The 15,012-nt window shown below is 35.2% G+C and overlaps 1 protein-coding gene across 3 annotated transcripts in view; it reads right to left on the bottom strand.

The window, feature by feature from the left end:
* Positions 1-1,601: 1,601 nt before the first annotated feature.
* Positions 1,602-15,012, bottom strand: part of LOC133834812 (MADS-box protein AGL42-like) — a 36,278-nt gene continuing 22,867 nt past the window's right edge. For all 3 annotated transcript variants that reach the window (XM_062264564.1, XM_062264565.1, XM_062264563.1), the window contains 5 exons: positions 3,381-3,442; positions 3,161-3,260; positions 3,019-3,060; positions 2,884-2,925; positions 1,602-1,922 (listed from right to left, as the gene is read on the bottom strand). In XM_062264564.1, the coding sequence (XP_062120548.1) occupies positions 1,782-1,922; positions 2,884-2,925; positions 3,019-3,060; positions 3,161-3,260; positions 3,381-3,442 (387 nt within the window). In that variant the 3' untranslated portion in view covers positions 1,602-1,781. The remainder of the gene's footprint in view (positions 1,923-2,883; positions 2,926-3,018; positions 3,061-3,160; positions 3,261-3,380; positions 3,443-15,012) is intronic.

The following is a 15,012-nucleotide window of genomic DNA, read 5'->3' as shown; positions in this document are numbered from 1 at the left end:
GAACCAACGTTTTGAATGAGTGGTAGCTGGATTTGTAGAGAAATGGCAGCATCTGTTGATGAGCAGTGTTCGCCGGCGGTAGGGGGCAGTGGTCGTTGGTGGTGGTGGCAGCGGGGATGATAGTGGGTGGTTGTCGATGGGTGTGGGTGGATGGGTGAGAGGAAGAGGATGATAGTTATTAGGGTTTTTATTTTATTTTATTACTATTTTATTTTAAGGGTAAAATGGGTAATACAAAAAATTCATTAATAAAAGAAGTCATTTAGCTAAAATGTTTTGAAAGTAGGTTAATGTGCAAAATGCACTATAAAAGGGGGTCTATTTCCACTAATTTCTCTATAAATAATATTATATAAAAATATATTTAAACATTATAAAATATAATATAATAATAAAAAAATGCAATAAGAAGAATATCCTTGGAGAGAAAACAAGGACTGCATCACCGTATTTGCCGAACGTTGGAGATGGCGTAACAAGAATCATCACTAAATCAATAAAAGCCTATTCCTGTACGTGACTATCTCAATTCTCTATATATACGTAAACCAACTCCTTTTAGAGCTGTAAATACGAGCCAGGCTTTCTAGCACGGCACGAAATTGGCACGAGCCCGGGAGGCACGAGCACAACACGGCACGAAAAAATATGGGCCTGGGCCAGGCACGACACGAATTGAAAATTAGCACGGCATGACACGGCACGACATGGGCCTGAGCACGGCACGACACGACAAGCCCGAAGGCACGACACGAAAGCACAAACAAACTAGCCCGAAAACACGACACAATAAAAAACCCAATATTTTGACATTAATAATCATAATAAATTTTTATTTGTTAATTATTAATAAATTAAAATGAAATAGAAGTCTCAATGTTTATATTTTTATAATTATATTAATTTATTTTAAGATTTGTGAGTTAAATTTTTTAGCATTTATTAGTTGGTATTAAAATTCTAATAATTATCTTTGATATAATTTTGTGTAAACTATTGTTAAAAAATATATAAAAATATCTAAAATTATAATTTAAATAAGGAAATGTATTTGGTTTGGTGATAAGTCAATTCATGGTTAAAGAGGAGGTGGAGGGTTCAATTCTCCATCCTCATATTGTTTAGCAAAAATAAAGTGGGCCCAGCAAAATTTCTACAATAAAATTAGATAAGTCACTAGTATAGTTTTCTATCAAATAATTTTACTAGAATATTGAAGATAATTTTGACTCTTTTGCTAATGTACAAAGTAACAAACATTATATATAATTTGATACTCTTTCAAAAATGGGCCGGCCCGGCACAAATTAAATACGGGCCCGACCCGGCTCGAATTTATTGAAGGCACGAAAATGTGGGTCGGGCCCAGCCAGCCCACAAGCCCACATTTACAGCTCTAACTCTTTTACTCATTCGTTCCATCAACATCAATACCATCAATAACATCAATTCAACAACATCACTGGCCCATCATACCTATTCTAGCTACTACTACTGATAAAATACACTACTCCACTATATACCCACCTATCCTCATCCTTTTCCCAAACCAAACTAATTCATAATAATATCCTAAACCATCATACTACAACAATTCAATATCAGCTTTGGATACTGATCTCATAATCCATCATTTTCGATTATTGCAAAGATACATGTTTAAAATCAGAACTGTAGTTTTACAGTAAAAAAAATGATGTCAGCTACAAATTTTCTTAATCGATCTATCTATAGATTTATATACATACGATAAGATTGGGCATGAAATTGATGATTAATGATCAGCACCGAATTTCAGGCAGCCCGATGAAGAGCTCTGTCTCCACCTCTGTATTGGTACTATTGCTACTTTGACTCCAGTATGTTACCACTTCTTTCTCTTTAACTATCGGCTCCCGCAACAGGTTTTCTCCAGCAATATTCTGTCACGCATAATCTTATTAACTCCAAATATTACATTAACATACATAATTATATATATATATATTATTTAAACTAACATATATACACACATTTGAACATCTTTTAGGGACCATTGTATTACAGAAATAAAAGTTATTGTGCCATAACATCTCTTTTAGTGTGTGATTTGCTCGATATTATAGTGCAGACACAAATTTGGGGTCTGTCATGCTGAGGACTATAATCAAACATATATAAATTCAAGTAAAAAAGTTTTTTTACACAGTACTCTAAATTTTCACACTTCCAAAAATGCTACACAAAATGATGAATGATAGACCCTTTTTAATTGTGTAGAATAACATAAATAGTGCACACGTGACATTTACTCTAGGAACCCTTATGAGTGTGGAAATAAAACGACCTATATATACATAATGTTATGAATATAGAGCTAGTACAGTACTATATATAAGGCACTGTAAAAGGTTGAAGAATGCATAGTGATCATAAAAACCATTTATCTTTCTAAGAATTGGACCCTTATGTATATTGTTGCCATAAATTCTCTGTATGTACAGTCCAACAAAAAACAAAAAAATCCTACTCTCTTTAATATGTATATCCTATTCATTTTGGTAATACTTTTAATCTGAATTTCTAGTAACAGTATGTCCACTTGTAAAAATTTTATTATATGTTGACTGTTACTACAATACAACATGTGAAAGAAGATTTTTTTTTTATCACCTATTCACACCTATACATATTTATATATAAATATAGCATATTTCATCCTGATTTTTTTTTAAATAATAATCTATATATAGTCTTATTTTTCAAATTGATAAACTCGAAATATTAATTTAAAATTAGTGTTCTCTTATGAAACCCTTTACTAAAAATCTAAAATGCCTCTACAAATAGTTTCAATTATGCACAGACCAGTAATATAGTGATCCAAAGAGTTAGAGGGTTCACCTTTTCTCGTAACTGTATATTCTCTTGTAATAGGAGCCTTTCCTGAATTGGCCAAAAAGAAAAGAATTAAAGATACTGAGTCTGAATTATGATGATCAACATAAGTAATTAAGTGTATATATAAATATATGTTACCTTTGCTCTAAGTTTTTCTATCTGCTCTTGGAAAAGTTGATCCTGGAAAATAGTCAAGAAATATAAATATATATATATATACATATATATTAGCTTTTAATAGCTAGAAAGAAACTAGCAAAAATATCTGATAAGTAGGTACCTTTCTTGCTCTGATGCTGCGTAAGCTTTGTTCTAGTCGGCCTTCAATGTTGAGGATTTCCTCGTGAGAGCAAGAAGCTACGTCCAGACCCAAAAACTTCCTATATATGATCATGCAAAAGTCAAATATTAGAAAAGATTGTAGATATTAAATCATGACAAAAACCAAATACAGAGGAAGATATATATATATATATATTTATAGAATGAGCCGTATCAACCGCTTAGAGACTTCAAGGAGCTCAATCTTCCTTTCCATGTCTGCAGTTTCAAGCTTCAATTGCTGTATATATCCAAATGAATCCGTGATTTAAGAATTCATAAAAAATAAATAGATAATAAAAACAAATGACTTGAGTTATATACATTTATATATATATATATACATGTCTATATATGGCTAAAATTGACATGTATAGTTAAGGTATTTAAACCAATATCAACTAAAATATTTAACTATAAGGTGCATGCATGAGGTTTATAAACCTCGAAGGATAATGCTACATGACTAATTAAGAAAAGACCAAAAGAATTACTAGCTAAAGACACATAAGAAAGAGTAGAATTTATAATGAAACCCTGTTAGGAATGCGAACAGAACAGGGCGAGAAATATGTCTAATTAATAAAAAGTATAATCAAGATGAATTCTATGTGATGCGATCCAGACCATAAGTAAGCATGCTTCGGAGCTTTTTTTTTTTTTTTTTTTTGAGTGCTTTGATAGGCCTACACGCTTAGGTTCATTTTAAAAGACCATAAACTTTTTTGCTCACTAAAACTTGTTTCGTAGCAGCCCATTTTAAGTCCAAAAATCAACTTAATTGATATTTTATTTTGAATTTGAAACTAGGGTTTAATAGATTTTGGTTGAACTTGAAAATTCACTGATTAAAATTGAATTTAAAAAAATAATAATAACAAACACTGTTTGAAGCATTTTCAAACGGCCGAAAGATTTTTTTTGTTTGGCTTTTTTGCAATTTCTGAATTATACCCTAGGATTTCAAGAAACTATATTTATTTGTCATATTCGTTGTTTGGGAGAGTTTTGGCCGTTTAAAGAAATAAAATCCTTGTTTTGTCCCCAGACTTAGTGAATTCTATTGAAATTGTCGAGCTTTAATGCCCAACTCCTGGCCATCTTGAGATTCAAGAGGTTTTGAAGATCGCTTACTAACAATCGTGCGTGTTCGTGATATTTGTTTTTTGATTTTCATAGCTTAATTCCACTACATCACTAAGCTAGGGGATGTAGATTCCCAACTGCCAGAGCATACATAGTAAAAGACTACTTTGTGATGGTTTCACTTAGCTAACAATTAATTCAGTTAGTTGTTATGTTGTTAGTATTAGGGGTTGAGAGTTTCGTGAACTTTGTTGGTTAGGCTGATTGTAGAGTATTATAGAGTCGTAATCAGATTGTCGAAGGGGTATTTGGGGACTAAGGGAGATTGGTTATCTTGAATAAACTATTGTGTATTAATGTTCTTTTGTGTGTGCTCTATATTTTAGTCTCTGATTTGGGTGGGGACTAGGGTTTTGAGTAAAAAAAAACGTGAAAATTCAGATATCTGTTGAGTTCAATCACTTTGCTGTTGGCTCATGTTTATTGTTTATTGCAAGCTGTTATTCAGAGTTCTCGAATCTGATATTGATCTCTATATGCATGAATTTATTCTGGCATTGATTACAAAAAATTTGGTGCTGATTCTCTCTTTAATCATCTCAAATCTTAATAATGTCCTCAAAATCATAATCTAATGGCTAAATAATGAAAATATATAAAGAAGAGATTAAATGTTGCCTAGACCCCTTAGGGGTTTGAATTTAAAAATCTGAATTATCTCAGTTCTTTTTTATTTTTGAGGAAAATTAAAATATTTAAGAAAATACCGCTCCAGTATTGGCTTAAAAGAAGGCTGAAAAATTAAACTCATTAGATAATGAGTGCAAAATTGAGAAAGTGGGGCTCTGCACTTCATCAATCTTTCGAGATGCAAGTTAACTGACTGCAAAATAGTCCCAAGTATGCACCAAAAATAATCATCATATATACATAAATCACTATAACTAGAGATTCGTTGTGCATTTGGTGTGCATTAAACATCAGATCACATCAGTAAAGTTACATTTTTTCTTCTAGTCTTGTCTATCATTTTGCCAGATGAGTCTGCGTTTATTTTTGCTATTTTTAAGTTTGATGACAGTTGTAAAACCGTCTATAAATAAGTCTTATTATCTCAGTTTTTGTAAGACAAAAAAAAGGAACATATTTCATTTGTAAAGAATAAGAGCTATTTTCATAATCTTCTTTCTCTCAGCACCTTGCTGGAGCTATGGCGAAGGGGACGGGGATTCAGGGGAAGGCCATAGTGAAAACTAAGAAGAAAAGAGGTCCTAACTCATCTAATAAGGTCATCAAAATGAAATCCATGGCAAACATACTCGGAGTGGAGGAATTAGAAGTTTCAGAGGAAGAAAAAGAGGATGAGGAAGTTGTTATGGTGGAGGTTGAGAATGTCGTGATGTCGCCGAGATCTACACTAAAGCTATTTCAATGGGAGCAGGAGATTCGAAATGATTTTGTGAGCTACCTGGAAGCAACAAAATGATGTGAATCACAAATTAGATCAGGTAATCGAAGCTTGCCCCCAATTTTACGATCTAGAAATATAATTCAAAATTTGAGGAACAAATTTGGGGAAACAGAGGCCAAAGTCTCAAAAACCTATTCAAAGGTAAAAATTGATATGGCTGATATTGAGGTTGAGGTGTTATTTTGGAATTCTACCTTGGTTTGCTACGTTTTAGGAGCCACCCCACCACTTTGTATCTTTGAAGGATTTGCAAGGTGACTTTGGAAGGATAAGGGGGTTGACAAGGTCGGATTATTAGCACATGGAGTGTTTATAGTGAAGTTTCAAGCTTTGAACACAAGGGATGAAATCTTGCATGGAGGCTATATGTTTTTTGACAGAAAACCTGTGATAATGAAGTCTTGGGATGCTTACACTGATTTTAAGAGGGAGAATGTTCGATCGGTACCGACATGGATTCAACTGCAAGGTCTAGACCTAAAGTATTGGGGAGAAAGGTCCTTATTCAAAATAGTTGGGCAAATTGGAACTCCATTGATGTTAGATCAAATTACGAAAAACAAGGATAAGCTCAATTACCCGAGGATGATGGTTGAAGTTTAGATGCATCAAGAATTTCCTGATGTGAATCACTTCATGAATGAAATCCATCAGGAAATAGAGATACAAATTAAGTACGAATGGCTACCGATTGTTTGTGGTAATTTCCAAGGAATGGGACATAATGCAATAGTTTGCAGGAAGAGGGAAGAGGTCAAGCAACAATGGGTAATTAAAAAGAAAAATATAGAGAAAGAACCAATGGTGGAAGAAGGGAATGAGAAGGACGAGGATGGTTTTCAACAGGTTACAAAAGGATGGAAAAAGCCAAGTACATAGGAGGTTCAACAGACAGCAATTTCTAATAACTTTAAGGTATTAGGGGAGACTGGAGAGTGTTCAAATGCTGGTGCAAAAGTAGTCAACACACAAGGAGGGGGAGAACCTCCCACTGGGAATGGATAGAATACTCAGCTGGAATCAAGAAACTTCAAAAACAAGAAGAGGTCAAGAGATTGATCTTTAATTTGAATGTGGGTTTAGTTGGTCTCCTTGAAACGAAAGTGTAGACTCAGAATTTTGGGTCTGTATATCTTGATATGTTTTCTGGATGGTGTTTCTTGTCGAATAATGCTTGGCATAAAGGAGGAAGAATAATGTTCAGTTGGAATCTGGTAATGTCTTAAGTCAATATAAAGCACTGCACCAGTCAGCTTATGCATCTGGAGGTGTGCTCTTTGATTGAAAAATAAAATTTTCTTGTTACCTTCATCTATGATATGAATGATGAAAGTGGCAGGAAAGTTCTTTGGAAAGATTTAAAACAGATAGCTTCTGAGGCTATAGTCCTTTGGTTACTACTGGGAGATTTTAATGACATTCTAAGCTTGGAGGAAAGAGTAGGAGGGAATACAAGACAGTATAGATCGACTGCCTTCAAATATTGTGTGGATTGGTGTCAACTAGAGGATGTGAAGTTTATGAGTAGTTATTTCACTTGGACAACAAGCAGAATATGGAGGCTTGTATTTACTCTAAGTTAGATAGAGTTATGGCGAATCAACTTTGGCTGAACAAATTTAATCATGCAGAGGTGGTCTTCATGTTTGAAGGGAACTTTGATCATTGCCCGGTTGTTCTTTCGGTATATCCTAAAATGAAAGGGAAAAAGCCATTTAGATACTTCAGGGTGTGACAAAAAGCTGAAGGATTCAAGGACAAGCTAAGATTCAGTTGGACTATTCCAATTAAAGGTGCCCCGATGTACTAACTGGTGCAGTAGCTTAAACGGTTCAAGAGTGTCTTAAAGAAGCTAAACAAGTCTGAGTTTGGAGATATCCAGGCTGAAGACTCTCAGAGTTACCAAGAACTAATAGAGTGTCAAACTAAAGTGCAAGAGAACTCGTTAGACATGTCCCTTTTCTCCAAAGAAAATGCAGCTCGAAGTAAGTATGATGGAATACATAAGGCCTATTTATCATTTCTTTAGCAAAAAGCCAAGTTGCATTGGCTGAAAGATGGAGATGATAATACAGCCATGTTCCATGCAAGTATTCGTTCTAGAAAGAATTCTAATAAAATTTATTCTATTAAGGATATGGCTGGAAGTTGGGTGGACAAACCAGAACAAGTTAGTGAAGCTTTCCAGTCTTTTTGCAGGGTAATTCTAGGTAGTAAAAGGAAGAATAGGAAGCCTGTTACTTGAAGTATTGTTAATTTGGGTCCGTTAATCACTAAGGCACATACCAGGATGTTAGCCAAGGAATATTCAAATGAGGAAGTCCAGGCTGCTGTATTTGATATTCCTGGTCACAAGGCCCCAGGACCCGATGGTTTTAGTAGCCATTTCTTTTAAGATAACTGGGAAGTTATTGGAAACTATGTTTGTGATGCAGTGAGGTCTTTTCTACATACAGGGAAGCTACTCAAAGAGATCAGCACAACAACTTTGAATTGATTCCTAAGGGGAAATGCCCGGACTCAGTAAGTGATTTCCGCCCTATAGCATGTTGCAATGTTATTTACAAAGTAGCTACCAAATTGATTTGTTCACGACTGATGACTGTTTTGACTGATATAATAGCACAGAACCAAAGTGGTTTTGTACAAGGCAAGTATATCGCCTACAACATAATGGTGTGTCAAGATTTGGTGCGCCATTATGGAAGGAAAAATTCAAGGAAAAACTGTATGATTAAGTTAGACTTGAGGAAAGCTTACGACACCATAGAATGAGGTTTATAGAAGAGATGCTGACAGCTTTTCAGTTCCCTGAGAGCTTCATCAGATTGATTATGGTGTGTGAGGACACCTAAATTCAGCCTCATGCTCAATGGAATAATGCATGGATTTTTTGAGGCTAAGAGAGGGTTGAGACAAGGAGATCCAATGTCTCCTCTTCTCTTTGTTCTGGGAATGGAATACCTGTCAAGAGTGATGATGAAAGTAGGGAAGAAAAGTGATTTCAAGTTCAATGAGAGGTGTGAAAGGCCACAACTAAATCATCTTTGTGTTTGCAGATGATGTTTTACTTTTCTGTAATGGGGAGTTTAAATCAATTTATCGGATGCTCCAGGGACTTAAACTATTTTAAAAAACTTCAGGGTTACAACCCAGCTAAGGAAAATCAGCAATTTATTATTGTGGGGTGGAGGAATCTGAAGTGCAACGAGTTCTAGATATGTCCGGGTTCAATCAAAGCAGATTGCCATCTAGATATTTGGGCATTCCAATCTGTTCAAAAAGACTTTCAGCTGCTGAATGTGAGGTTTTGATAGAGAAAATGGTGCAAAGGATTAGAGTTTGGAGTTCAAGACATCTATCGTATACTGGTAGATCAACATTAATTAACTCAGTTCGTTTGTCCATTCACTCTTTTTGGGCACAAATTATGATCCTACCAAAAAAAATACTGAAGAGGGTCAATTCAATTTGCAGAAGTTTTCTTTGGAAATGAGTTGCTGAAGAAAATAACCCAGGCTATGGGGCACGGGATGAAATGTGCAAACAAAGGAGGGCTTGGGTTTAGAAGAATTCAGGAATGGAATGAAGCGACCATAGGTAAATATGTGTGGGCAGTAGCTACAAAGCAAGACAATCTATGGGTCAAGTGGGTGCATGAAGTTTACTTAGGTGATGATGATTGGTGGGCCTATGTGGCCCCGAGTTCCAGTAGCTGGTACTGGAAACAGATAGTCAAAGTGAAAGAAAGATACAAAAGCAGCAGCAACTCTCAAAAATTCATTACACGGAAGTATCAAGTCAAAGAAGGCTATAAGCTCATTTGTGTGCCTCAAACAAAGGTTAAGTGGCAGTGTGAATTCTGGAACCGAATTTCCATTCCCAAACAGAAGTTTGTCTTATGGCTTGGGCTATTGGATAGGCTTCTAGCTAAGAGCAGACTGTACAATTTCAATGTTAGCCTTGGATGAAGACTTTTTGATTTGTGGTAATGCGAGGGAAACAAGAGAGCACTTATTTTTTTATTGTCATTTCAGTGCTCATTATTGGGAGACAGTAAGGCAGTGGCTGGGCTGGAAGACTTCAGCAACCACGCTGATGGCTAGCTTACGATGGATAGCAAAAAGCAGAATATTGAAGTTCAAGAAACGGGTATTTGCAGCAACGTTGGCTACCTTCGTCTATCACATTTGGAGAAGCAGGAATGAGGTTTATTGGAATCATAGTATTCAAACGTCACCATCAATTGTAAAGAAAACACAGATAGAAGTAAAAAATAAAGTTAGATTAACAATGCCCAAAAAAGTACAGAAATATGATGTAGAGTGGTTCGAAAGTTTGTAATAGATGAATACAAGCAAGCCTTTGTTTGAGGTGTTGCTTAGGATGTACATGGTTGATTTGTTAAATACACTTATTTTGATTGATAAAAAAAAATTAGGAGCTATTTTAGAGAGAAAGAAAGAGAGCTTGAGAAAGAAACACTTGGGTTATGGGTGAGAGATTTCTTTGTACATGGTCAAGTGTACTTGAGGTTTTGCTTGGGTTTAAGGCATTGTAATCCATCAAGTGTAGAAGTTCTCAAGTGGTGACAAGTTGTAATCTCCATTGTTATTTCATAGTGCAGAGAAGAACATCCCAAGGAGAGTTCAAAGAGGATGTAGGCTCAAGTTTATTTGGGTTTAACTTCTATAATTCTTGGTGTTGATTTTATTGTTTTCTTGCTGAATTTTTCTATTGAATTTGTGCATGTTGTGTCTATTGGTTTGTTGATTTTGTATTTGTAGATGAAACTAGTGTGAGGAAGGTGAATTTCCTAACAGTGGTATTAGAGTCAGGTTAATTGGCAAAGTTCAGCTTCAAGATCAAAGGTGACAAAGAAGGGAAGAACTGGCTGAATCAAGTTCTTTATCAGAAAGTGACAGAAAAAGTTTCAGTCAAAAAAAAAATCCAAGAATCTAGTTCGAAGGTTCAAGAATCTGTTCAAAGTCTCTTGGATTAGAGTTATTGCAACAATATGAGTAATATGAAGCTTGAAATATAGAGGTTTGATGGTAATGGAGATTTTAGAATTTGGAGAAGGAAGATTAAAGGAATGTTGGCTTCTCAAAAGTTATTGCGCGTTCTTGAAGATCCCATTTCATGGCTTGAAGGTACTACGAAAGACCAAATAAAAGAAATGCTCAAATCAGCTATTGGGATTATGATTTTTCATTTGTTGTACTCCATCTTTAGAATGGTTGATAAAGAAGACACTCCATCCAAGATTTGGAAGAAACTAGATGAATTATTTCAGCAAAAGACTCCCGCCAACAAAATCTTTCTTAAGGAAAGAATCTTTGGATTTAAGATGAATAGTTGCAAGAGTTTGAAGCAGAATTTGGATGAGTTCCTAAGGATGAACATTGAGTTGGCTAACTTAGAAGAAGGAGAAGCTTTAAATGATGAAAACCAAGCAATTATCATTTTATATTCTCTGCCTGAATCGTTTAAAGAGGTAAAAAGTACTATCAAGTATGGTCGTACACCAATTACTTTAGAAGAAGTTATTTCAGCATTGAAATCAAAGAATATAGTGTTAAAATCAGAGAAATCTTCTTCTTCAAGCCTTGGAGAAAGCTACTACGCAAGGGGTCGATCACCACACAAAAACTCAAATGGCTATCTTGGTAAAAGGTACAACAAGAGCAGAGGTAAATTTAGTTCCAGGGGTCCAAACAATTCAAGGGTGTGTTTTCGTTGTGGCAAGCTTGGTCACCTGAAGAGAGATTGTTATCTTTGTCTCAGAAAACAAAAAGGCAGGAGTTCCATCTATGAAAACGCTAGATCCATCTTCGAGGGAAAATTTGAACATACTGATTCAACAAATATTGGAGAAGCTTGCAATGATGTTGAAGCTTTAATTGCAGCAACTGGAGAAAACGAAAAAGATTGGATCTTGGACTTTGGGTGTTCATACCATATAACTTTCAATAAGGAATGACTTCAAGTTTTCAAAGAGTTGAATGGTGGTAAGGTTAGTATGGGGAATAATCAATCTTGCCAAGTAACTGGAATAGGCTCAATCAACATCAAAATGTTTGATGGTGTCATTCAAACATTGAAGAATGTCAGGTATGTTCCTAATCTGCCTAGAAATTTGGTTTCACTAAACATGCTTGATGATGCAGATTATACACTAAAAATAGAGCATGGAACCATGAAGATTTGTAGAGGTTTTTTGGTAGTTCTTAAGGGAATTAAGAATGACTCTCTATGCTACCTAATTGGTGAAACAGTAACTGACAGCAACACTTTAGCTAAGGCACCAGAAGATCACATGGCAATCCTAAGGCATAGGAGGCTTTGTCACATAAGTGATAAAGGCTTGCAAGTGTTAAAGAAACAAAGCTTACTTGAAAAGGATAAGGTGAACAAAGTAGATTTTTGTGAGAATCTTGTCTTGGGTAAACATCATAGATTGACTTTCAAAGTTGGGCAACATAATTCAAGGAGCATACTTGAATACTTACATGCAGAATTATGGGGTCCAGAAAAGACTCCAACAATTGGAGGTAACAATTACTTTCTTTCTATTATAGATGATTTTTCTAGAAAAGTATGGGTGCATTCATTGAAACATAAAAATGATGCATTTGAGGCTTTTAAAAATTGGAAAGTTCTTATGGAAAATCAAACAAATAAGAAGATTAAAATATTGAGGACCGATAATGGATTAGAATTTTGCAATGATATTTTTTATTCATATTGTAGAGAGAATGGTATTCAAAGACATAGGACTGTGAGATTCCTCAACAAAATGAGGTGGCTGAGAGAATGAACCAAACACTACTTGATAAAACTAGATGTATGATGATTAGTTTTAGTATACCCAAGGGATTTTGGGGGGGAAACTATAATGACAACTGCATATCTAGTAAACAAATGTCCTAATACAACTATAAAGCTTATGACACCTGAAGAAAAAGGGCTCAATAAACCACCAAACTTGTCACACTTAAGAGTATCTGGGTGTGCTACTTATGCACATCAAAGAGAAGGTAAATTAGATCCTAGAGCAGTTAAGTGTGTATTTTTAGGTTACCCATAAGAAACTAAATGTTATAAATTATGGGTTAAAGAAAACAAAGGTTACAAACTTATAATCAGTCGTGATGTAATATTTAAAGAAGATTGTTTTCCTTATTTATCTCAAACTAACATTCCTATAGGTCAAGAACAAAATAGTACTAACAATATAGGAATAGTAGAGACTTTAGTTCAGATGGAAACATTAGCACCCAACACAAATCAGGTGGAAGAAAATAAGATTCAGGCCCCAACTCGAACTCCAGCTGAAATGCAACCAGAACAAAGTGTAGATGCATCTGAAATACATGTAGATCCGACTGCGTAATATCAGCTTGCAAGAGACAGAGTCAGGAGAGAACCCAAACCAGTCCAGAAGCTTACACTTACAGCTCGGGATGACATGATAGCCTATGCACTGATGTCAGCACTTTAGTTAGCAAATTCAGAACCCGACCCATATGAATAGGCAGTAAAAGGTTCAGATTCCAAGCATTGGATTTATGCTATGAAGGAGGAAATGAGGTCTTTGTACAAGAATGATACTTGGATGCTAGTTAATAGATCCATTGACAAGAATGTAGTAGCATGTAGATGGTTGTTCAAAGTAAAAGAAGGTATGAATGATCAAGAACCAGTGAGATACATAGAAAGGTTGATTGCTAAGGGCTTCACTCGAAAGGAAGGAGTAGATTTTACAAAGATTTTCTCACTAGTCATTAAATATAACCATAAGAATCATGTTATATTTGGTTGCCCAGTTCTATCTGGAACTTGACCAGGTGGATGTAAAAATTGCATTTTTACATGGTGACTTAGAAGAGACTATTTACATGGAGCAACCAATTGGGTTTGAGATGTTCAAAGCCCAAGATAAAGTTTGTTTTCTCAAGAGATCGTTGTATGGTCTCAAGCAATCACCTCGGCAGTGGTATAAACTTTTTGATGGGTTCATGATAAAGCATGGTTTTCAAAGAAGCTACTATGATCCTTGCCTCTACTTCAAAGGACAACAATTCAAAGATGTTGAGTATCTATTGTTGTATGTGGCTATGTTGTTGATTAGTACCAAAAGGGATAGATTGAATTAGTTGAAGGCTCTTCTCAAAATAGAATTTGAAATGAAGGATTTGGGCATAGCTACAAAGATTTTAGGTATGGAAATCAAGAGAAATAGGGAACAACATACCATCTTCATCACTTAGAAATCTTATGTGGAAAAGATTCTAAAAATGTTATCTATGAAGTGTGCTAAAGTTGTCAAATAGTCATTGACAAGTCAACCTTACAAATGTTGATGGTCCTACAACTGAGTTTGAAAAGGAAGATATGGCGAAGGTATGTTACTCTAATGTTGTTTGAGCTATAATGTATCTAATGATTTGAACTAGGCCTGATTTAGCACACTCTATTAGTGCTCTAAGTAGATACATGGCAAATCCTGGAAGAATTCATTGGGATGCTATGAAGTGGTTGCTGCGTTATTTGATTAATACTACTAAACATGGGTTGGTATACAAGTGCCATCATAATCAGGTGGAAATCAGTGGGTTTGTAGACTCGGATTATGTTGGAGACCGAGACACTAGAAAGTCTACCACAACCTATTACTTTCTAGTAAGTGGGAATTGTGTGAGTTGGAAGTCTCAACTACAATCTGTAGTTGCACTTTCAACTACTGAAGCTGAGTACATGACTACTACTGAAGTAATCAAAGAAGGTATTTGGATTCAAGGTCTTCTAAAAGAGCTACAAGTGTTCAAAGGAAAAGCTACCATATTTTTGGATAGTCAAAGTGCCATATATTTGTGTAAGAATCCAGTATTTCATGACCGAACAAAGCATGTGGAGATCAAGTATCACTTTATTCATGACAAGGTCACTGAAGGTGTCATTAATGTCAAAAAAGTTCCCACAGAAGAGAACCCCGCTGATGCTGGAACTAAGATATTGCCATTGAGTAAGTTTAACTACTGCCTAAGCTTGCTCGGAATTGATCATGGATGATCGTCGATGGCTAAACTGGGATCCTTGGAAAGTTATGTTTATCTCTGCAATCCATGTTTAATATAGACTAAGGTGGAAATTTGTTAGAATATTTCGTCTGCATTAAACTCATATCACATCAACAAAGTTAATACATTTTTTCTTCTTGTCTTGTCTACCATTTCGCCAAATGAGTCTGC

This window comes from Humulus lupulus, chromosome 5 (genome assembly GCF_963169125.1).
Source record: "Humulus lupulus chromosome 5, drHumLupu1.1, whole genome shotgun sequence".
Taxonomy (NCBI): domain Eukaryota; kingdom Viridiplantae; phylum Streptophyta; class Magnoliopsida; order Rosales; family Cannabaceae; genus Humulus; species Humulus lupulus.
This window is presented reverse-complemented; position numbering and strand designations above follow the sequence as displayed.